At 43.6% G+C, this 22,500-nt stretch overlaps 1 protein-coding gene and 1 long non-coding RNA gene across 6 annotated transcripts in view; one reads left to right on the forward strand and one right to left on the reverse strand.

Annotated features, from left to right (window-relative positions):
• LOC123499687 overlaps positions 1-7,994 on the reverse strand; it is an 11,433-nt gene extending 3,439 nt beyond the window's left edge. The window contains exons 1-2 of the long non-coding RNA XR_006673063.1: positions 7,641-7,994; positions 7,342-7,535 (exon numbers count right to left, since the gene is read on the reverse strand). This is a non-coding gene — a long non-coding RNA (uncharacterized LOC123499687). The remainder of the gene's footprint in view (positions 1-7,341; positions 7,536-7,640) is intronic.
• Positions 1-22,500, forward strand: part of LOC123499686 (zinc finger and BTB domain-containing protein 7A-like) — a 67,300-nt gene that overhangs the window by 479 nt on the left and 44,321 nt on the right. For 3 of the 5 annotated variants that reach the window (XM_045248072.1, XM_045248075.1, XM_045248076.1), the window contains exon 1: positions 1-1,457. This exon is cut by the window's left edge and continues 479 nt beyond it. In XM_045248072.1, the coding sequence (XP_045104007.1) occupies positions 1,415-1,457 (43 nt within the window). In that variant the 5' untranslated portion in view covers positions 1-1,414. Of the gene's footprint in view, positions 1,458-1,692; positions 1,808-22,500 lie in introns of those variants that run through there. The other 2 variants (XM_045248074.1, XM_045248077.1) reach the window with 2 other exon arrangements.

Below are 22,500 nucleotides of genomic sequence, written 5' to 3' on the forward strand. Positions count from 1 at the left end.
AATGTCAGCTACACGTTATGAACGAACGCTGGAATGTGTATCCATGGTGAACTAAACATCTGCGTCAGAGATGTGAAAACATGTTCTCTCTCACTAAAACCTGAGAAAAGATGTACTCTAGGGTACATTATAGGGGAAAGGCCCCATTCTATATTTACATTTTGCGGTGAACATAAAAATTCAGATTATAGCGTTCAGGTGATACGAAAAGAGTTTCCAGTCATCTTATAAGGGTGTAAGACGTTCGGCATTTGTCTTTATTCTTCCGTTTATAGGGAAAATATGGGAGGCAACAGAGAGATGTTGTTACATGAAGGAGCTCATGCTTTTCAAGAGTTTCTCACAATGCAATGTTAGCCTAACCTTTGAGCTGTACCAATATGTCCGTAAGTACTCTTAGACATTATGTACATATCGTAGTATTGTCATCAAAACATCCGGTAGAGAGGTCAGTAAACTTAAGGAGCCTGTTCTTACTACGGTAGACTAGACGAGCCCAATCGTGGTAGGGTGGCGGTGGTTGAAGTTGCATTCATCAGGCGGAGCAGAAGCGATGGTCGGCGTGCTTGCGCCGTGATGGCGAAGGCAGGTAACGCGGTGTTGGCGCGGGTTGAGCGTAGTATTTTGCGTGCAGAGATACTGTGAGGCGGTGGACGCGGCACTGGTGCTGCAGTGTTGCAGCGGCCAAGGTGAGTAGTGCCGCGCCGAGCTCGCTGCTGGTGGTGGTGCTACTGCATGCGTCCGCTACCAGGTGTCTCGCACTCACAGTACGTACTCGCGCTCACAATATCCACAACTCTCCCACCACCTGCACCGAGCACTCGTGGCTCTCCTGGGAGGCCCTCTATGCCTCCTGCAAGCAGACAGTGCTGTGCTTGTATTGATTGCTGAGTGGAGGTGACAAGAAGTGTGAGAGTGAGGAGGAGGCAGCACACAGGCAGGCTGCCAGCCAAGCAGAGTGTGAGTGGTATCTGTGCCAGCACTACAGTGAGGCCGCGCTCCCCACCGCCGTCAGCCAGTCCCCCGCTGCCCACTAGTCCAGGGGGATGCTTGCTGCAACGCTCTCGCTCCCGCGACAACCTCAGTGACAACTTGTGCTCTAGTGGGTCTCTAACGCAGTGTCTCACATTCCTCTAGTTACTGAGTTTGTTCCGAAGGATATTGTGCAAAAGTGGTGTACATTTGTGTCAGTTTTTTCAATAGTTTAGTGAGCGAAAACTTTGTGTTGGGAATACTCTCATGCACCATGATTATGTTACAGAAAGCTCATGATAGTATGATCACTTGATCGAACAACTTACCTGTGAACTCCACCTGACATTGTGTGGTTTAACCATTACCCTGTCAAGAATTATCCAGTTTCTTCAAGTTTTGGTGTTGGTGGAGGGACGTCGGCCCTACAGAAGAGTGCTTGATGCTTTCTGCTGCTAGTGATCCATTACCCATTGGCATTACAGGTACTTGTATTTTTTTATTTGGTACAAATATTCTCCTATACTCTTCATTTCCTTAGAATTAATAGAATATTGACAAGGCTCAAGCAGATAATGCTTTTCGAGTTAGTGAAAACATAGCATTCTTGAAGTGATACCAGGCCATGATGAGAAAGAGGTGGCAAATGTGAAAGTGAGTGTGATGTGTTTTCTGGCAGTACTCTTTGTAGAAAAGTTAACACTTTACCTATTTCATTTCAGAGAATATTAACTTTGTAACTAAGAGTGATTTTTATCAATAGTGTACTTATGAACATTAGCTTCAACAAGTTCACCTTCCCAAGGTCTTGAGTCCACAGTGCTAGAAGACCAAGGTAACGTGAGAATACATGAGTTTCTTTACCATTCCATTTTCAAGCATAACTAGTCAACAATTAATGCCAATAGTTGGCTTATCAGATTTATTGTTCCTAGTGCCAAAACTTATTTCTCACATCATAATTCTTTTATGAGTAAGCATGGCATCAAATATGGCTTTGTAGCAACTTCTTAGTCCTTGTTTTACTATCTTGATGTGGAGTAGACACAATCACTGTTATGTTATGGTCTGGAAGACTGACAGTGCCATGTTCCTGATCAAAGTTTTCCTGTGTTTATTCAGGAATAATCTAATTATTACCTTTTCTAATAAACTATTTTACTTGCGTTACACAACTTGGCTTTTGTGTAAAACAGCAAGACATAACTGAAGTTATATGGCTATAGTAAATTTCATCTCATAAGCAAAACATGTTGCTGTTGTAAAATGGAACACAGTCTCTTTGTTGTCTTTTACACATATAAGTATCATTGTCGCTTTGTTTTTGTGCAACTCATTATCACTGTTTTCGAGTAAGTGTTACAGACATAATTTTCCTGAACAGACAGGTTACCATACCGTACATTATAGATCGTGATGTTACTCATCCCTAATGCAAGAAGTAAAAACATTATAGGTACGCTTGAAGACCATTATATAGCACTAACACGTGAGGCCTGATGGTGCAAGGAGGAAAACTTGTGACATGGGGACCAAGTACAAGGCAAAATGCGCAAAGATGTCGAATAATGGTACTTAGTGTAGGCAACGGAGTTGGATCACTAGGTGAAATTTAAGAAATTATTTTCTCATATATGGAGTTGGGGTTTTTTTCTCGCAAAAATATTTACATTTTTATTTGACATTTATACTGTAGTACGTAATGAATGAAAATAAGTATGGAGATAGTGTCCGATTATAAGAGTTTCGTGATGTGTTGTTTAATTTACTTTCTGGGGAAAATAATTGCATTTATATTTCCTTTAAGATATATTATTTTTTATCGAGATATAGGAAAAGTAACCATTCTCCAATCAGCCTCTGAAAAACAATATGAATTCGTATCTGGGAAACGCATAAAAGATCGATCACAGATCGATCGATCAATTATCATTTATACAGATAAACAGTTTGCAGCGTGAATACAGCAGGAGGAACCAAGTGAGTGCACTATTCCTTTCCAAGCCTCTGAAATTTTTGGTGCACCGCTCAAACTGGCATTTCTCTTCGTCACAGCTTACTATAGGTTATTTAACGGACTGTTTTGAATATACAATGTATTTTTTTTATCGATCAGTAGTGTTTGATTATCCAATTATGTATTTTTACATTTATTATTGATTTTATTATTATTATTATTATTATTATTATTATTATTATTGTTGTTGTTATTATTATCATCATAATCATCATCATCATCATCATCATTATCATTATTATTATTGTTATTATTATTATTTTTATTATTATTATTATTATTATTATTATTATTATTATTTTCATCATCATCATCATTATCATCATCATCATCATCGTCATCGTTTTGCTTATTAACTTATGATGTGGTCAATAATATCGTAAATTTTGATATGGATAAGCTTATTTCTAAGTTTTTATTTTTATGATTTTATATTGACAAGTTTTATGAATCACTAGGTAGTGACTGCTCCAGTAAACAGACAATAATTATTCGGTGTTTGTTCAGGATTATGTTGTATTTGCTACTGAGAAAGTGTCGCTCAATCAGTGACTGCACCTTGAGGTGTTCCTTTCAGCCTCTTGTAAAGTTTCAAGCGGCGAGCTAGTGAGGCAAAGCGTGCGCGCACGCGCGCCCTCTCACGCACACACACACACACACACACACACACACACACACACACACACACACACACACACACACAATTCGTTGGTTCAGTGATAATTCCCTTCTTGCCTGTCACTTGGCAAGCTGAGGTTCATGTCCCATTCAGGCTGCTAAAGGTTGTCACTGATGAGCGAGCACTTAATGTCCTCCTTGAACAAGGGAGGTTTAGGTGTGTGGTACATAGAAGATCTTGCCCTTACCCATAGATCGGACCGTATGAGCTCTAAGCTCTCACCGAAAGGGTTACAGGTGATGATTACGAATTCATCACGTGATCCTTAAGACCGTGAGAATCACACACGCACGCAAACATGCACACACACACACACACACACACACACACACACACACACACACACACACACACACACACACACACACACACACTGATTTCCAGTTATGTACGTATCTTATGATCAACGGATTTTTTAGATGAGTTTGTGAAAACTGGGTGTATACAACAACATTACATACGCAGACGTGCTCTTTAGGTGAAGTGTGCAAAGCAATATAAGTAGGTAGTGGCGCAGCCTTTCACTGTTTTGGACTTACCCACAATGCATGGAAGGTGAACTAATAATCAATAACCGTTATTTATTAGACACAGCCAAAATATCGTTGTCTTCATGACAAGGTAACTTGAAAATATCCTTCAAAGAGAAGGACAGTTCTGTCGAGTCTCTCAGACTAGCAGCGTGTGGTCTTGGTAATCAAGCCATTGACAGCTCGGTTTCATTTTCCTGTCCACACTCTAAGGGAAATTTTCTTCTGTGTTTGCTAGTTCCGTGTAACTCGACGCCTTGCACATAGTACTAACTTCTAACTTGTATAGTATTTAGAAATAGTATTCCAAAAAAGTGTGTGTGTGTGTATATATATATATATATATATATATATATATATATATATATATATATATATATATATATATATATATATATATATGAATCATTGATAGATGACTTACACAAGTCACCGTGCATGTTTGTGTGAAAGGACTGAAACAATAAGAATATAGAATAACAAACTTATTTACATTTACGGCATTAGTCCATCTGAGGTAGCCATCTATAGGTGGGGGCTGGGGGTAAAATACCTTCCTTTACAATGTTTGATGAATAAAGGAATCCTGTATACTTAATGCTTTAGATTGAATAGTGTGTGTGTGTGTGTGTGTGTGTGTGTTTATATATATATATATATATATATATATATATATATATATATATATATATATATATATATATATATATATATATTGATAGATGGATAGATAGATTGTTATATATATATTAAGTCCAAACAAAGAGAGAAGCCTATACAAATAGTACTCAGTATTTCTATATTCAAAGCTTTCAGTGTCTTGTTTTTGCAAAGGGGGATCCTGCTGAGTAAAAAGGAGAGAGTGAAAGCTTTTCTTTTTGCTCACCTTTGTGAATGGACAAGACCATTTGTTTGTGTTCTATTTCAAGCTAAAATTTCAGTTTCCGTTGTATAACCCCATTCTTAAAATCATTCTGATCAAGAATATTTTTGTTTCCATTATCTCTCAAAGAATAAAAATCATTGTAAAAAGTAATGTTAGTGTCTCTGGCACACGGACAAGAAATGCAGAACGTCGCACAACATGCTCTGAATATTGAAACAGTTACTGTTTGAATGCTATAGATCGGTCCCATTATAAGATGTAAATGCATTGTACGGTATTGTAGATCTTTTTCTTAGAGTAACTAAGTTCGCGTCTCATTAGATGTGAATACGCCTTACACTGTTTATTGGGCCCATGGACCGAACTGCAGCTTTAAGGTTGCTTGGTGGCGAGATTCAGGGAGCCACTTGGAGACTTTAGGAAGCATGTCCGCGCCTGGCCAGGCCTGGGCGCCGCCCCCGCCGTGCACCACTCGTGTGGCTCCAACTACACTGCCGAAGGGTCACATGTGCTCAACACTTACGCATCAGAATCTGAAGGTTCCTAACGTTTCAGGTGACAGAGGAAAAAAAGATCCATGATAAGCCAGCGGAAAGGTTTTTTTTTTTTTTATTTTTTTTTTTATTTACTTATTTTTTTATTTATTTATTATTATTTTATTTATTTATTTATTTTTTTTTTTTTTTTTTGCAAGTCCTCATGATAATGTATGATTCGTGTACATTTTATGATTCGTCTTGCTTGCGAGATTACTCGAAGAATAGAAGGTTGAGTCAAGTATTCTCACATTTTAACCTGTCAAACTTTTTTTCGGGTGTTTTCCAGTTGCACATTATTTAGTGCACTGTATTCTGTGAAGACCTGCTATATATGTTAAACAAGATAAATGTAACGACTCCGAGTGACTGGTGCTACCTAATGATGGCATTATCCGTGAGACCTTCATAATGATTAGCGTCACTGAGTAGTTGTCTTAACAGAGTTTTCGAATCGTGCTCGATTCTTCCAGCGACAAACTTATGATGTTTGTACTACGAAACCAAAGTTTCAGCTTTGGTTAATCGAATAGTTTAGTTATGATGAATTCTCCGTCTCGTTTTCAGCGCACCATATCCAACAACCAATCCTGGTTTGGACTTTCTATTTTACGCCAGTGAAATTCACTGTTGTGAACTCTTCACTACACTGTTTGAGTTGGTTGCACCCAAATCAGGACATGTATGTACATGTTTTTCTTTGATCATAACCGAAGCACGGAGAAAGCAGGCAACGATCGATCAAATTTTTGTCCCTCCAGATATAATTCCGAGAGAATTTTGACACCGCCTGTTTTCATTTGCGGCATTGAAACTCCTCATTCAAATAACGGCACCCTTATCTGCTATATCTTATATACTATGTGTGTGCGTGTGTGCAAACGCACCTACTAGGAGAATTACCCTTACAAAGGGTCAAAGAATATAAGGTTGACAGGCTAACCGGGGCCGGTAGGCGACACCAGCGGCCGCGGGATGGTATGCTTTACCCGAACCGTCAGTGATTAGGAAGTGTGTGTGTGTGTGTGTGTGTGTGTGTGTGTGTGTGTGTGTGTGTGTGTGTGTGTGTGTGTGTGTGTAGAGAGAGACAGAAAAAGAGAACGCTCACCAATTGGTCGCATGTCTTCTGTGATGCTCCCACATAACCACCATGCCCTGCCCGAACTATATACTGTACTACCAGTGCCCATGGCAAGCCTGCATTTTCTACACGATGGAAGTTTAGAAGTTTTGTCAAGCAGCACCCCTTTGAGTCTCTCTCTCTCTCTCTCTCTCTCTCTCTCTCTCTCTCTCTCTCTCTCTCTCTCTCTCTCTCTCTCTCTCTCTCTCTCTCTCTCTCTCTCTCTCTCTCCGCCCATCCTGTGGCACTAACACCAAGAAGCGAAAGGCGAGGAGAGCCGCGCTGCTTGACCACGGGGATAGTGAGAAGCACAAACTTAGCACCCCTAGCGGCAGTAGTTCCCTTATTGGCTTATGTCCAAGTTGTGAATGCGGAACAACAAATTGCCGCGGGCTGTACCCAAATGTGACGACACACCACCATCTGTATCGTGGTGGTGGTGGTGGTAGTGATGATAGTATTAGTGGTGAGTAAATGAAGCGGTGACGCGCACTCCACGAGGAAGGATCCAAGTAGCAGATGGTCACTAGTGGCTTTGGTATATGATCAGGTAATTTAATGTTTGCATTTAATACTTTTTTTTTACAAAGGTGGGAATTACCTGTCGGCGGGATGTAACGTCCTCCGCGGCAGAAGAAGCCGTTCAGGTGTCCGCCGCCGCGGGGGGGACAGTGTCTTGCAAACTGTCACTCTGCTTTTGGCATCGATATCCGGATCCATGATGGGAGGGGTTGTGCTAGACGAGACGAAGGAAATCATTACACGAGTTTTCGTCTTCCCCTCACTAACACGTCTCTGGAAAGGGAAGTAATGGTTCACGTGCGTGCAGCACATCCATGCTGAAAGCATTGCACTGGTAACTGTAGCGGCAGGAGCAGCCAAGGAAGTGAGCAAATTTACCTTCTTCGACTTCTGTTGTGTTTGTTGTACAGCAGCAGAGCTTGGTTGTGTCTATTGATATCACTTAAACGGGCGCCTCCCTGCATCTGGTGTCAGCGCTCCGCCGCACGCACTGACGAGTGAGGCAGTAGTGAGCAGGACAACAAACGGCAACACCGCGCTGGCTTGTTGGCCACGACAGTGCTCTGAACACTATAGCCGGGAAGGTTTACTGTGTTACTGCAGTTGCTTCTGTTGCTGCTGCTGAAACTGGTACGTGGTCTTGCAGTTCACTGAGTAATCGTTATAACGTCTTCGTCGTCATTCAGCGACACTTCGGTTCTTATGAAGGACATCATTGTACGTAGTCCTTTTTGTACACACACACACACACACACACACACACACACACACACACACACACACACACACACAGTGTGTGTGTGTGTGTGTGTGTTATATATATATATATATATATATATATATATATATATATATATATATATATATATATATATATATATCGATGTACTCATGTCAATAACTTACGTTCATTATTAGTAGCGCTGATTTTTTTTTTTTCTTTTTTTTCATGAACAGATTCGCTGATTAAAATCATATATCTTGTTGGCTGTTAAATTAATACTATCAACGTATATAGAAAGAAATATTATTGTCTCTGTGTAAAATTAGTAATACAATTAGTGTTTTATCTTTCCGTAACTCGGCATACAAAATAGAACGCGGCGTGACCACAGTAATTATGTATCATGAGACCGCTTAACTAGCCCGTCTTTTTTTTTTTTTTTTTTTTTTTTTTTTTTGCTACTCTGTTTTCTTTCTTTTCTTCCTCTTCTTATTCTTATCCTTTTTCTTCTTGACTATTTATAAACCTCCAAGTTCGACTGCACTTGGGCGAAAGCGTGCAGGGGGTCGACACTCGCCGCACTACCACCACCTCCAAGTGCTGGCCGCTCCGGCGTTGCAAACCAGGACAGACACTTTCATTAACCCATTATTACGTTAAGTTGATGACGGCGTCGTTTAGAAATGTTTTTTGTATGTTACGATTAGATTTATTATGTTGCCGACGTTATTTAAATCGAATGTTTTTCGTAGTGTTTTCAGAACCTTACCACAATACTCGAATTGAAGCTACAACGCCAATAGAGTCATGATATTTTTTGGTGTTTTTCGTTTGGAACTATTAGTTTTTTTTTTTTTTTTTTTTTTTTTTTTGCCTTCTCACCTCCTCCTTAGAGGTACTCCCTCTCCCACACGCACCCTCCTTCCCCTTACCCCTCCCCCGTACCAAGATGACAGGCAGTGTATAATGTCTTCATCACCACCTCAGACACCGGCAAACATAGACGCTGATTGTCTGCATGATAAATATGTCGGTAATGATAGCAGTGGCTTTGCCGCACTCAAGTGACAGCAACTTACGCTTATGACTGGAAGGAAGGAGTGTTTGTTTTTAGTCGTGTTACCGAACTTGACACTGGCGGTACCTGGTGTGCGGCAGATCGGGAGGTAGGCTGGCAGGTTGGCTGGGCGAGGCGAGTGGGATTGGGGAGGGGACGAGGGGGCAGTGGAGTATATTATATAACTTGCAACACCTGTTTTATGAAAGAAAAAATCATATTGAGTATCTTTTTTTTCCCCCGTCTTTGGTACGCGTTACCGTCTCTTGAAGTGGGACTCGTAATTGTTCTTCATCTTGAGAAAATCGAATGGTAATAATAATGTAAATGATATCTGGGAAAAAAAAAAAAATAATATATATATATATATATATATATATATATATATATATATATATATATATATATATATATATATATATATATATATATATATTAGGCTTAATTTCTGAGCTTCTGAATAGGCGCCGCTCACTGCTCGACGCTTGGAGGAATTTAGCGGTGGTGCGTCATTCAGAACGCATGCAGTACCATTCCAGGAATAGGAGGCAGTGGAGGCCTTGCAAACACCACCCAGAATAGTAAGAAAGAAAACCGTTGACTACTCCGCATGGAAAGTGACAAAGACCTCATTGAATATAATAAATGAAACGAAAAATTCCTGTGTTAAGAATGTGCGTCCTTCTAGGTCAGTATCATCCTTAGAAATACATCGGTAGAGGAAGCCGAAGGAGAAGAGGTCTCTGAGTTTAGGGTGGCGGTCAGGTAATGGACAGACGGGGGCCGTAAGGGTCGTGTGGGGGATGGAGGGGAGGAAAGGAGGGAGCTGCCACCCAGGACCAAACGCTGCATACGCTTTTGCACGCGCGGTCTGCCGGGAGTCGTGAACTCACGAAATTCTAGCAAGTCAACTGTTCTTGCGTTTCTAAACTGAATAATCTTATCTTTTAAAAATAAGTTTATAAATAAACCCGGTGCTTTCAGTTTGCGATTCTGTTTTGATAATAGGCAGAGCCTTTTACTAAAAATTGCGTTATGGCCATAGCTGAATAACGGGAAATATCGTGGCGTTGGTAGTTACAATGTAGCCACTGTTTAAGCTTGTAGATGTTGCTGGTATGCAAAACTAGTTATACATAGTAGAAAGTAGTATCCACCACCATGAATTGATAATAATAATGATATAATATGTGTCCTAAATAATAGTCGGCATGAGTAAAATAGTCGCCGGCCGAGGGAACAGGAGCGGAGGTGCTTCGATGGGTAGCGGCGAGGGCCATGCAGTCTGTTCCTGATCGGTGGTGGCCCTCGCTCCACAACATTGCTTGCTGCTCGCCACCGGCCAGACTAGGCAGTAACACCAAATGATACCGTACCTGCCTCAGGTGACACATTTTAAGTTCTCACATATTGTTTTGAACACTTTATCATTCACTTTTTTCACTTAGTGTTACTGTGATTGTTACAGTAAGCATCCAATATATTGTTAATACACTGACGGACACTATGCATCAACAGTTCATATAGCACTGGCTGGCAAGTGTTCTCAAGAAAGAAGACGATAGCTTGTCTCCAAAATGATTAATGGCAGTTTATGAACACTGTTCATATCACTCATGTAAAAAATAAATAGGTAAATGAATAAATTAAATAGATTATAAAGAATAACAAAAATTAAAATAATAACAGTAATGATATCTGATCACAATGCACGTACTGAAATGTAACACAAGCACACCATCATATCAATTATGTATAGATGGAAGAGGTGTTGGTGCAAATATTTACACCCAAGCGTCTCTAGTCACTGTCAAGACCTTATAGGGAGTGGCTGTGCGTGGGGAGCGGGGCCGTGACGAGGCCGGGGGTCAGTTGAGATGCGATCAGTGGCGGGCTGTTGACGCCCCGCCGCTGCCCAAGGTACACACCGCCCGCCGAGCTGAGGCCCGGCCCGCCCAGTGATCCCACGGACGGCCACCTCATCACACACAATATTATTGCCATCCCATCGCTTTTCTCGTGTGTGTGTGTGTGTGTGTGTGTGTGTGTGTGTGTGTGTGTGTGTGTTAAATATAATTCATGTCTTGGGAATAGCAACTATGGGCGACAGAGTATACTGTATATTAATTTTTGAGTGCCAAGCACTTAGTTTTGAAAACGCTCATTCAGTAGATCTGAAGCGATAATTGGTCTAGATAGAAACAATAAAGATGCAAGCAGAGCCCGAGTCTTGTGGTGAAAGGATGCCTTGTATGAGCTGAGAGGCCCATTCTTCGGGTGCATCCAGCTGGCCCTACACTCCCTCCCGCCCTCCATGCTTCTCGCCTCGGCTGGGGTGGCTAGAGGAAGGGCAAGGGCGCCAGGGGAGGGGTAGAGTCAGCTTATGTCAGTGATAACATCAAAACGAGTGGAGAGAGCAATGGCCGTGGGTGATCGTGGTCATTGTGCTTAAACATAATCTTGTTTTTCTGGGAGTGAGGAGAAAGAAGCCTGTTTCGTTGAGGTGGCTTGTATGGTGTTGCTCGACGGTGGCGGCCGGTTCCCCATCTACAGGTTCTGCCAGTGGTCAGGTAGGAGCACATGTTAACTAGCTTTGTTGTGAAGGGGAAGGGATGCTGCGTCCAACCAAGAGGACTAGAGTATATTACGCATTCGAGGAACACCACACAGTCCCGCACCTCCATTGCCCCTTACACATGACAAGAGGGAGAGAAAGAGCGCATACACACACACACACACACACACACACACACACACACACACACACACACACACACACACACCGATACCTATCCATCTCAAGGAGCCATGTCCTACAGTGGTAGTCACCCGACTTCCCAACACCCGCTGGTCCCCCCCCTCAACCTGCATCCAATGAACCCTGTTGCCGTGACCCCTTGATCCGCCTATACTCTCCACGTACCCAGGGCACACGACAGGCCACCCCTCATCATCGTCTTCCCTTCCTTCCTTTTTCCCTCCTCCTCCTCCTCCTCCTCCTCCTCCTCCTCCTCCTCCTCCTCCTCCTCCTCCTCCTCCTCCCACCACCATAGCAGTCCCTTGAGAGAGCTTCATGAAATGCCTAGTTGTTGAGTCGTCGATGACCTCTTAAAAATGAGCACTACAGCAGGCAGGTCGTTGTCCTCCTCCTCCTCCTCCTCCTCCTCCTCTTTCCCGTCCCTTCGTCAGCCTCCCTCCTCTCCATCAGCAGGGAAGCGTATCTTTAGGGAGGCATGTATGGACGGCGCTCCTCTTTGTTTCCAGCGCCGCTCCAGCCGTGCGTGTGTCGGCAGGGCGGGATGGGGTGGGCTGGGGCCTTCTGGAGGTTCTGTTTTCCATAAAGTTACGGTTAATTTCCCCATCGGACACCACGGAACTAGTTTGAGTGACTGCTCTCCTCAGAATAACGCCAGTTCTGCCTCGTTGGTCGGTAATGAGAGTGTGGAGCGGGAGAGGCAGAGGGAGGGTGAGCCTGAGACAAATTGGATACCTCCGAGCTTAGGCTTTATATCCGCGCCTATTTAGTCCATCGTGTGCCGCAGTTTACGATCCCTGTATAATGCCCTCCGACATATGTTTTCTTTTCTTTTTTTTTACTTCTCAATTCCCTTCGTACCCAAGAATGTGGTGAGCTGCAAGGTATTTCAGTACTCTTATTTTTTTTCCCAACCGTCCCCGCGTCTTTACACAATAGGGTCTTTTGTCCCCTTGCAAATAAAACCAAACAGGTCGGTCGTCCCACTCGGTTTAGCTCAGTGCGGTACAAAGGCACGTTAATGCGACCCTTATATTGTGAAAAGAGCGAAAGAGGTTCTAGGGTTGGAAAATGCATCGTGCTGCTTTTGTTAGATACATTTTACACACACCAGGAAACTTGCAAGCATCGGCAAGCACCGACACACTAATCAATCCAAAGATCTGCTAATTGCTGAGTCAAAATTTTTAATTTGCATTTTAAGTTCAAATAGGCGAGGGAAAATGTTGCAGCTCAGAGGATGAATATTTTGTCGAATTGCCGGCCTTTTTGGATACGAGGCAAGAGTGTAAATTAAACTGCATATGCATCAGGATGAAGGGAGGCTGCAAGTGCATATGCCGTCTGTTCTAGGATGTCGGCCCTGCCTTCACCGGGTAGTTTTATATTCATGGTACGCGACTGTTATGAAGAAAACGAATATCTGACGGAATTTTATACTGGTGTGTTTGTGCATGGGTAAGAAATGTTTGTGTGTGAACGTGAGTACGAGCGGATGAGTGCTTGTGTATCAGTATACTTGTGTTAGTGTATGAATGTTGATGCTGGTGTCCGCGTACATTTGTTCTTGTCTTCTATGTTTGGAGTAGTTTTTTTACATTGTGTGTGTGTGTGTGTGTGTGTGTGTGTGTGTGTTTTTGTGTGTGTGTGTGCATGTGCGTGTGCGTGCACGTGCGCGTGCTTGCTTGTGTTTACGTGTCTCACTCAATGGCAGCTATTCGTACACACGTCCACCTATTTGTTCACAGAATTGTTTTGGTAGGTTTTATACGCACATTTGTATTTCAGGTTATAAATGTTGTACTTGGAGGAAGACGAATGAACGCCGTGTGCTTAATCATACGATAAGCAAACTTCGTAAAAAGAAATTAAGTCTTTGTTACTTACCTTCCTGGTTACTCATATATGTATTAATTTAGTTATCTGTTTACCTTCGTGTGAAGATGGACTAGAGAATGGATAGGATTCAGTACTAAGTATTTTACATTGCTTCAAGTTAATCCAATATTGTAAATAAATAACTATGTCGTGGTGGTGGTGGTGCTCCTCCTCCTCCTCCTCCTCCTGCACGCAGGTCGTGACTCCTGCAGGCGCCGATAAAACTTTCTTATGGTGGGCGTAGAGCTAGTTTTAATGCAGACCTGATCCTTCATGTTTAAGTTGTGCAATATTCCCGCTGTCTGCAAGGTGTCCCGAGATCACTATAAGGTTTAAAGTTATCTCATATTGCCAAAGCGCCGCCACCGCCAACATATCTTGTGTATGTATGTTTCTCTCTCTCTCTCTCTCTCTCTCTCTCTCTCTCTCTCTCTCTCTCTCTCTCTCTCTCTCTCTCTCTCTCTCTCTCTCTCTCTCTCTCTCTCTCTCTCTCTCTTCGTCAACTATTCAACGTTTATTTACAGTTTCACTCGCTCTACATTCTATAACCTCCCGCTATTTAAATATTTTGCTCGATACTCAAGACCTAATTTCTTTTTTTTATTCTTTTCTTTCATTCTTTCTTCCTTGCCTTATCTTTCTCTCACTTCCTTTGTAATGTCTCCTTCATTAAGTAAGACTTGAGTAAGACGTGCATGTCAACGAATGATATCGCAAGCACCACAACCTGTACTTTATGGAGAGTTGGGTTTAGTCTTATACTAGTGTAATGCAGGGCAACTGGATTAACTCTCTTCTCATGGAGTTGTGTTTGTTTCTATTTCTTCCTTTTTTTTTTTTTTGTGACAATTTTCGGCTTTCGATTAATATTTTAATGCATATGTCTTCATCGGTTTATTTTATTAATTTACATATTTTTATCCCTCTATCCTTCCTTTTTCTTTTGTTCCTGTTGTGTAATCGTGTTTTGCTACACCCTTAGTCTACCGGCGCCGAAACAAGATCTACGCCGCTTGGAAGGGTTCGAAACGATGGACGGCGATTCCCCAAAGGGCCAGTAAGGTCTTGATGATTGTGTGAAGAATTGGAGGTAATGGAAAAGGAATATTGGAGGAACGTGAGAGGAGAGAGATGGGATAATGCTGGATGAAAGAAGACACGAGAGGAGAGCGAGGAGCGTGGGAGGAAACTAAGAGAATTGGAGGTAATGGGAGAGGGATATTGGAGGAACGTGAGGAGAGAGAGGATGTGATAAAAGAGGGGAGGGAAGGTAAAGGAGGAGAATATGGCAGGAGATCCCTTGCAATTCGCACGGAAGCGCCCATTTTCACGGGTCCTATCGCTTAGGTTTTTCGAGGTAAATTTTCGACTATCAACAACCTCATGTGTGTATGTGTGCGTGTGTGCAAAGTGGATTAAATTCCGGCATCTTTAATCAAATTTTTCTCAAAGCCTTTCTCCTTCTCCCTCCCGATCTTTTCCCTCCCCATTCTCCCCCGGCACTCTCCCCCTGCCGTACTCCCCACCCGCCTTTTCTCTGAGGCTTGCATGAACAGACAAAAGGAACTCAGAGCGGCCGGGAGCCTCGTATTGTACTCGTTCTGGGAGATAAGGAGGAAAACCTAACATGTCATTATGGTAACGAGTCATGCTCTCGCTGGACACAGGCGGACAGATGGACACAAGCAGCAAGCGACTGTCATCGCCCTCATTCTTCCTATATTGTCACTGTATGTCAAGTCAGTGCCACGTTGTTTGCTGGTAGGGGACTCGTCCACCTCACCCCTCTCCTTAAGTGCATGGCGCCCCGAATTCTCACCCTGCTGCACATCTACACGAAGCATCCGCTTTGCTACTCATCCTCGTGTCTTTTTTGTACTCTACATCACTTTTTTTCCCTCTCCCTCCCTGTCTCACCACACTCTTTCTTCTTTCGCACTAACATAGCGTCGTTCATTCGCTGATGACATCTCCTTGTACTTATTGAATTATTCAAGGCCAATATGTCTTCACTACCTCTTGTCTTTCTTCAGCGATCTTTTACTTTTCTCGTGTTGGCGATGTGTTGCGGCGTCTCGTGGGTGTCGCAAGCACACTTCACTCTAGGTGGCTGAAATATTGCGGCTAATGGACACTTGTAACCTGCAGAGTGTTGCCTTGGGCGTCTGTCTCTGCCGCCGCTGCAAGGGGTGCAGGGGGAGGAAGGGGAAGTGCACAGGGAGGGGAAGAGCCAGGTGTGTGGGGATAGTTGGAGGAGGCGTTGTGGGGAGGGGGGGGGAGTGAGCGGCAACAGTTGCTCACAGTGGATGGGAGAGAAATAGGGGATATTAGTTGCTTGCTGGGAGGTTGGGAGGAAGCACCAGTTGTTTGTCGGGACAGGGTGGGAGGGTCTGCAATTGCTTGTAAAGAAAGGAGCAGGAGAGGGCGGCCCGTTGCACGCACAGAGTGGTATGGTAGGGATACGAGTTGCATATAGAAATGAGGTAGCAGTGGCAGTGGGTGAGGGGGGGTGGATATGTATCAATTACTGGTGAAGGGAGAGAGGGAGGAAAGGCAGATATTTCCTTTTTGGAGGAGGGGAGAGGATGAGCCACAGTGCTTCGAGGGAGAGGAATGGGAGGAGTACCATTTGCTTGGGGAAAGGGGGAGAAGAGGTATCAATTGCTTGCGGAGGGACGGAGGGAGGGAAGGAGAGCGGATATTTGCTTTTGGGAGGACGGGAGAGGAAGGGTGCAGTGCTTGTGAAGGCATGGGGGAAGGAGGGAGGAAGGAAAGAGGTACCAGTTCCTTATGAGAGAAGAGGGACGGCAGTTGCTTGCGGAGGAAGAGCGAAGGGGGCTACAGTGTTGGGGGGTTAGGAAAGAGAGGGGTGGTAGTTGCTTGGGGATGTGGAGGGTTAGGAAAGGAGAGGGAGCAGCGAGGCGTAACGTTAGTAGTTGCTCTTCTCGCCAGAAATAAATAATATTCTGACTTTGCTCGTTATCCTCCGTTGGCTTGTGATGGCATGGCTGAGCCCGGTCTCCGATTACTCCTCGCCCATTAAGTACAGTGATCCAAGGGGATCCCTCGGCTGTCGGTGAGGTCGTCGCAAGAAAAATACCTCCCTGTTGCTTGTTGTTGTCCTGCCGACAGCTATATTACACGTAACTGAAGGTTGATAGCTTTTCTGAGATGTACTAATCTTTTTAATTCCCAAAGTACATGCTGTGTTAGCTATTTATTCATAGAAACAAAGTTTGTGTAAAACCTAGTTTTTTTTTCCCCCTTCTTTCGTTAGTTCAGCGCGCGTATGTGGCAGCATAATCGTCTGCGCCGCACATTTGCTGTAGAACTTACGTATATGCCGTGTGATGCGAATAACTTTTACAGCCAACATACTGTAACTACGCTTTCTTCTGTCCGCGAAATATCATGCACGTACAGCAAAGGAAAAACGAAAGCAACGAAAGCCGTGGGTGCATTGGTAGTGCCGTACCTTGAATACTCGTTGCGGTTTACCGCCGATATCATTGACTTGTTCATAGTAGTAACAGAGGCGACGGGCTCAGCCTATCTCATTTATACATCTCCATATTAAAAGAGGAGGATCACACTGCATCGCTGATTTGTAATGGTGTGTCATCATGTGGAGGGGGAATGGTTGATGGTGCGGCTCCACCGCCGAGCCACCGGCAGAAGACAGAGGAATGCCATCTTTACGTAGCCAAGGACACCATGAGCTGAGTACCGCAGAGTCCCACCCGCCGCCTCTAGAGGCAAGACAAGGGAAGGGAAACTGGATCTTAAGGCAAAGCGGAGTAAAGAATGAAGCGAATCGTTACTTAGGAAGAAGAATGTGAGGCGAGAGAACCATAGGAGCACCGAGTGCGGGGTTACGGGCGGGCGTGGCGAAGCTGCGTCACCCCACCTGCCTGGCCGCTCCTCGGCCGCCGAGCGTCGGGAGTTTGCTTGCTTGAAACAATCAGGAACCGTTCTTCGTGATACGAGACCTAAGGCATACTCTGCGATTTGGAAAAATATTTGCTGAAAGGAATCGATTGGGAAAATTTGTTTTGTTATCGTCAAAAATTTTTGAGAGAAGTGCTCGAATGTTTTACCAGTCTGGTTAGTAAACTTGACGTGTATTTCCATCCTCCATGAGTCTGCACACATTCACGGGCACCTGACATAGGCGCGCCAAGCCCTTCGTGTCTCGCCATGACGAGGGAGTACTCGGCTCGTTAGCAGTGTACCCTCTCCGGCGCTTAGCCCGCTGGCGTTTTCCAGGCGGCATTCCAGCCGTGACGGGTGAAGGGTATGGCAAGCACTCGTTTCTCTCCCCACAGCCAACACCTCACTTTCCCTTAATTTCTTTCCCTTGCTTTTCATCCTTTTGTTATTACCATTTTGTCGCTCTTTGATTCTCGCGTGAAAGTTTGCAGCATATTTGGCGTAGTTTTCAGAAAATACGTTAATGGTAGCCCTCATAAACCTCACTCTTCCCATGGGCACCATTGCTTGCAGTCGTGCAATCAGACAGGACGTCCATGTACTGCGTTTTTGCTCAGGTGGATTGAAGGCACATAATAGCGCCCTCCACCTCGCTAGGGGCCGTAATAACACTGCCAGCCACCATCACCTGGGGTGCTAGAGTTGAGGCAGAGAGGGGAGTAGGAGAGAAGAGGAGGGGTGTTTAAGGGGGAGGAGTGCTAGAAGAGAATGTGTGGGGAGGCGGGTAGGAGGAAGGAGAGAAGGGAAGGGTCCGTAGGGAGGTGAAGGCAGCAAGAGAGGGTGCAGGGCGGCGCACGAGAGAGAGAGAGAGAGAGAGAGAGAGAGAGAGAGAGAGAGAGAGAGGGGCAGGTGGAGCTGAAACCTTGAGAAACTTACGTAATGATAAATCTTGGGTACGACGGTGCTTGTAGGGTTGTCCCGGCGTGAAGACCTCGAAACGGTAAGGATATTCTTGTGGTTGAAGTTCACGTGGGGTTTGGGGACGAGTGGTTTTGTAGACGGTTGAGCAGGACAGACAAAGGGAGGGAAGCGGCGGGAAGGAAAGACGGCGGAGGAGGGGAGTGGGGAGACGCGAAAGACGGTAAGGCATTTGTTGTATGGGCGTTGCCGAGTTGCTTGCAAAAGCACCAACACATCCCGCGAGCCTCGCACTCCATCCGACCGTAACTCACCCACTGACTGCTGATTATTTACAATCCCATCTACGGTCCCTATCGGCCTTCAGTCGCTCCAGGCGTCAGGAGGTCACTTGAAACGCCCTTCGTGGCCATCGTCACTGTATGACGAGAACGCCGAGAAAGACGCAATCTCCGCTTCGAATGTTCCGAAGGCATCACAGACTGCTGGAAAGACAGGCAAAGGCCCTAACTTGTAGCAGACTGTGAAATGTTGAAACGATGGAGTCATTCAACACTTCAAAAAGGTTGTATAAATTTCTACATTCTATAGGCACATTAAGAACTTGATCTTGTGTAGTGTTAATGTACGGAATACAAGAATTCATCGGGAATGTGACACAAAGATCATTAATTTCACTGAACATCGTTTGTAATTTTACATGATCTCATGATAGATTTTCATTATTAAAGGACACTTTTCCATGCTGTTCCAATAATACTTTCTAAATTACCTAAAGAAAGGTTCATACGTGTCAATATACGACTGAAATTGCTACTCGGTAGTTTTTTTTGTCTAGCGACTGGAAAAACCAGTTGCAAAACAAGACCAACATGTTGATCTTGTTTAGTCAATTTGTGACTTTGTTTACATTACGGAGAAAGATTCGAAAATGTGGTGTCGATGTAGGGAAGAAGATTTTGGAGTTGGTGAGGAAAAAAAAGAGCACATCTGGGACCCTAATATTGAATTCTACAGCAAAGAAAAGCTTACGCAAATCGGCCTTCGACGAGATAGCTGCCACTCTCCGATGACTGCTTCCCTCTATGCAGGGTGTTGTTGAAGGTGAGGATTGAATACTTGTGATGATTTAATTTGATCGCAATCGCCATCGTCACCAGAGGAAGACATCTTGTTGAGTAGCTGTTTGTTTACATTCACTTTTCGCTAACTAGCCGATACTTCCCATTCGCTATGTGTGAACGTGTTCCTACTAGAAGGGCTCAGTCGATACTTTTAATGACTTGCAATATCAGTCGTATATTGACATGTGTGAACCCGCCTTAAAAATAGTCAACAGGATTCCATTGACTGTACTGACCTCTTAACACAAAATCCGAAGTATTTAATGACAAATATTCATCCCTAGCTAAACATCCACAACGTAACATAATGGTTGGTTTAGGCTTCGATGCATTATATCAAGTACTTTGAAAAGGTGTCTTCAAGATACATTTTTTTTTTTTTTATATGAACCAATTTCACACTTTACTAGTAGAAATTGTAAGTTTATTTTTTTTCCCTCACTGCCGATGACACCACACCAGATTCAAGGAGTGCTGAGAAATGGCTCTCGTTGCTCGATATACATGCGGAGGGAGGCCTAGTACAAGAAAAACACAGAAGTCTAGCTACATTCATTACCTTGCGTCTTCCGTCATGATACGCAGCCGTGAGTCTGTTTCACTGCCGGGTGTCTGACAGAACCTTATCCGGTAAAAAATTTATTTGACTAGGATTTATCCTTTCGTGTTTGAGATGTATGTACTCACGCACGCGAGCGCGGAAACACACACACACACACACACACACACACACACACACACACACACACACACACACACACACACACACACACACACACACACACACACACACACACACACACACACACACACACACACACACACACACACACACACACACACACACACACACACACACACACACACACACACACACAGGTGTTATCTTAGCACGTTGGTGAAAACTTGCAGTGTAATACTTCTAAATGGAAATGTCATCTGAAACGTGCTCCGGGAGGTCTTTCTTAAGAATTTTGATGCACTATATTGTCATCACTTATAGCAGAATTACCAGGACCCGCATAAATACTTCAGTCTGTTCTTATTTATGACCAAATTTCATATTCGTTTCCCAGGATAAGATGATAACTGATAACTTTGTGACTTGATACTCACAGAGAAAATAACTGAAATGGAGGAACACAAGAAATTCCGATGCCATACCTCAAAGAGGGAAATCGTTACATACTGTTATGGAGAAAGCAATTGACTCTCACAAGCAAGAATGGTGTTGCGTTGTGCCTAATGAATTTGTTGGAATCTCCAGCTACTCTTCTCCCTCTCACATTAAACTCAAGCGCTTGGTGAAATGAACGCTGACCTGGGCGTGGACACAGGAGTGACGGTAATGAAGACCTCCAATCACTATCATTTCGTGTTTGTGGGTAGAACTTGACTAATTTATGGCTACTGGTGCAGCTCACTTGGTGTATCTGCTTGTGTGTGTGTGTGTGTGTGTGTGTGTGTGTGTGTGTGTGTGTGTAATTCACTGTTTGATCTGCTGCAGTCTCTGACGAGACAGCCAGACGTTACCCTACGGAACGAGCTCAGAGCTCATTATTTCCGATCTTCGGATAGGCCTGAGACCAGGCACACACCACACACCGGGACAACAAGGTCACAACTCCTCGATTTACATCCCGTACCTACTCACTGCTAGGTGAACAGGGGCTACACGTGAAAGGAGACACACCCAAATATCTCCACCCGGCCGGGGAATCGAACCCCGGTCCTCTGGCTTGTGAAGCCAGCGCTTTAACCACTGAGCTACCGGGCCGTGTACCGTGTGTGTGTGTGTGTGTGTGTGCGAGCGAGCGAGAGAGAGAGAGAGAGAGAGAGAGAGAGAGAGAGAACAGGCATACATGCTCGTATAGTGGGTGTTTTAACGTTTGGCGTGAATACACGAAGACTCAAGGCTCATGTTATTGGTGTGAGAAGATATGTGTCTCCGTTTTTCTTGTGTAAATGTTTTAACTTGCCCCCGATGCCCTCCATGGCCTGCACGTGGTATTTAGGTAGGCTAGGACATACTAGGTGGGGGACGGACACGGCGGCGGCGGTAGCAGCGGCGGCTTTTAGCAACGACTTGGAGGGTGAGGGTCGCTCTGTGGACAGTGCCACTCATCATGGCTGGTACAGGAAACGAACACCTTAAGTGAGAAGCTACTTTATCACTAGATTGATAATTCAAATTATTGCTGATTTTTTTTAGCTCGTATAAGCTATGGTGTGTGTGTGTGTGTGTGTGTGTCTGTGTGTGTGTGTGTGTGTGTGTGTGTGTGTGTGTGTGTGTGTGTGTGTGTGTGTGTGTGTGTGTGTGTGTGTGTGTTTAATATATGTATATGTATATATATATATATATATATATATATATATATATATATATATATATATATATATATATATATATATATATATATATATATATACATACATACTTGGTTTTATTCCCTTGTTAAGTGTATTGCACCCGAACATAACTTAGATTCCTCAGCCGCGTAGCCGGGGCCGCCCAGCCCGTCCTGCCCCTCCAGGCCCTCTTATAGCTGCCTTCACATACATCATGTAATGCAATAATTTTATTCGATCTTTTAATGTGTCTCTATATTTTGTATGTCATGATGTTTGTTTTGGTTTGCACCACTATGCCTGTATATTCCCGCCAACCCACCGCTACGAGGATCTTTTCCTGCACCATTACTTTGAGCTTTGCCTTCCTTTTCATTTTACTTATGTACGACTATTTTCCATTATTATTATTATTATTATTATTATTATTATTATTATTATTATTATTATTATTATTATTATTATTACTACTACTACTACTACTACTACTATTATTATTATTA

This window comes from Portunus trituberculatus, chromosome 50 (genome assembly GCF_017591435.1).
Source record: "Portunus trituberculatus isolate SZX2019 chromosome 50, ASM1759143v1, whole genome shotgun sequence".
NCBI classification, from domain to species: domain Eukaryota; kingdom Metazoa; phylum Arthropoda; class Malacostraca; order Decapoda; family Portunidae; genus Portunus; species Portunus trituberculatus.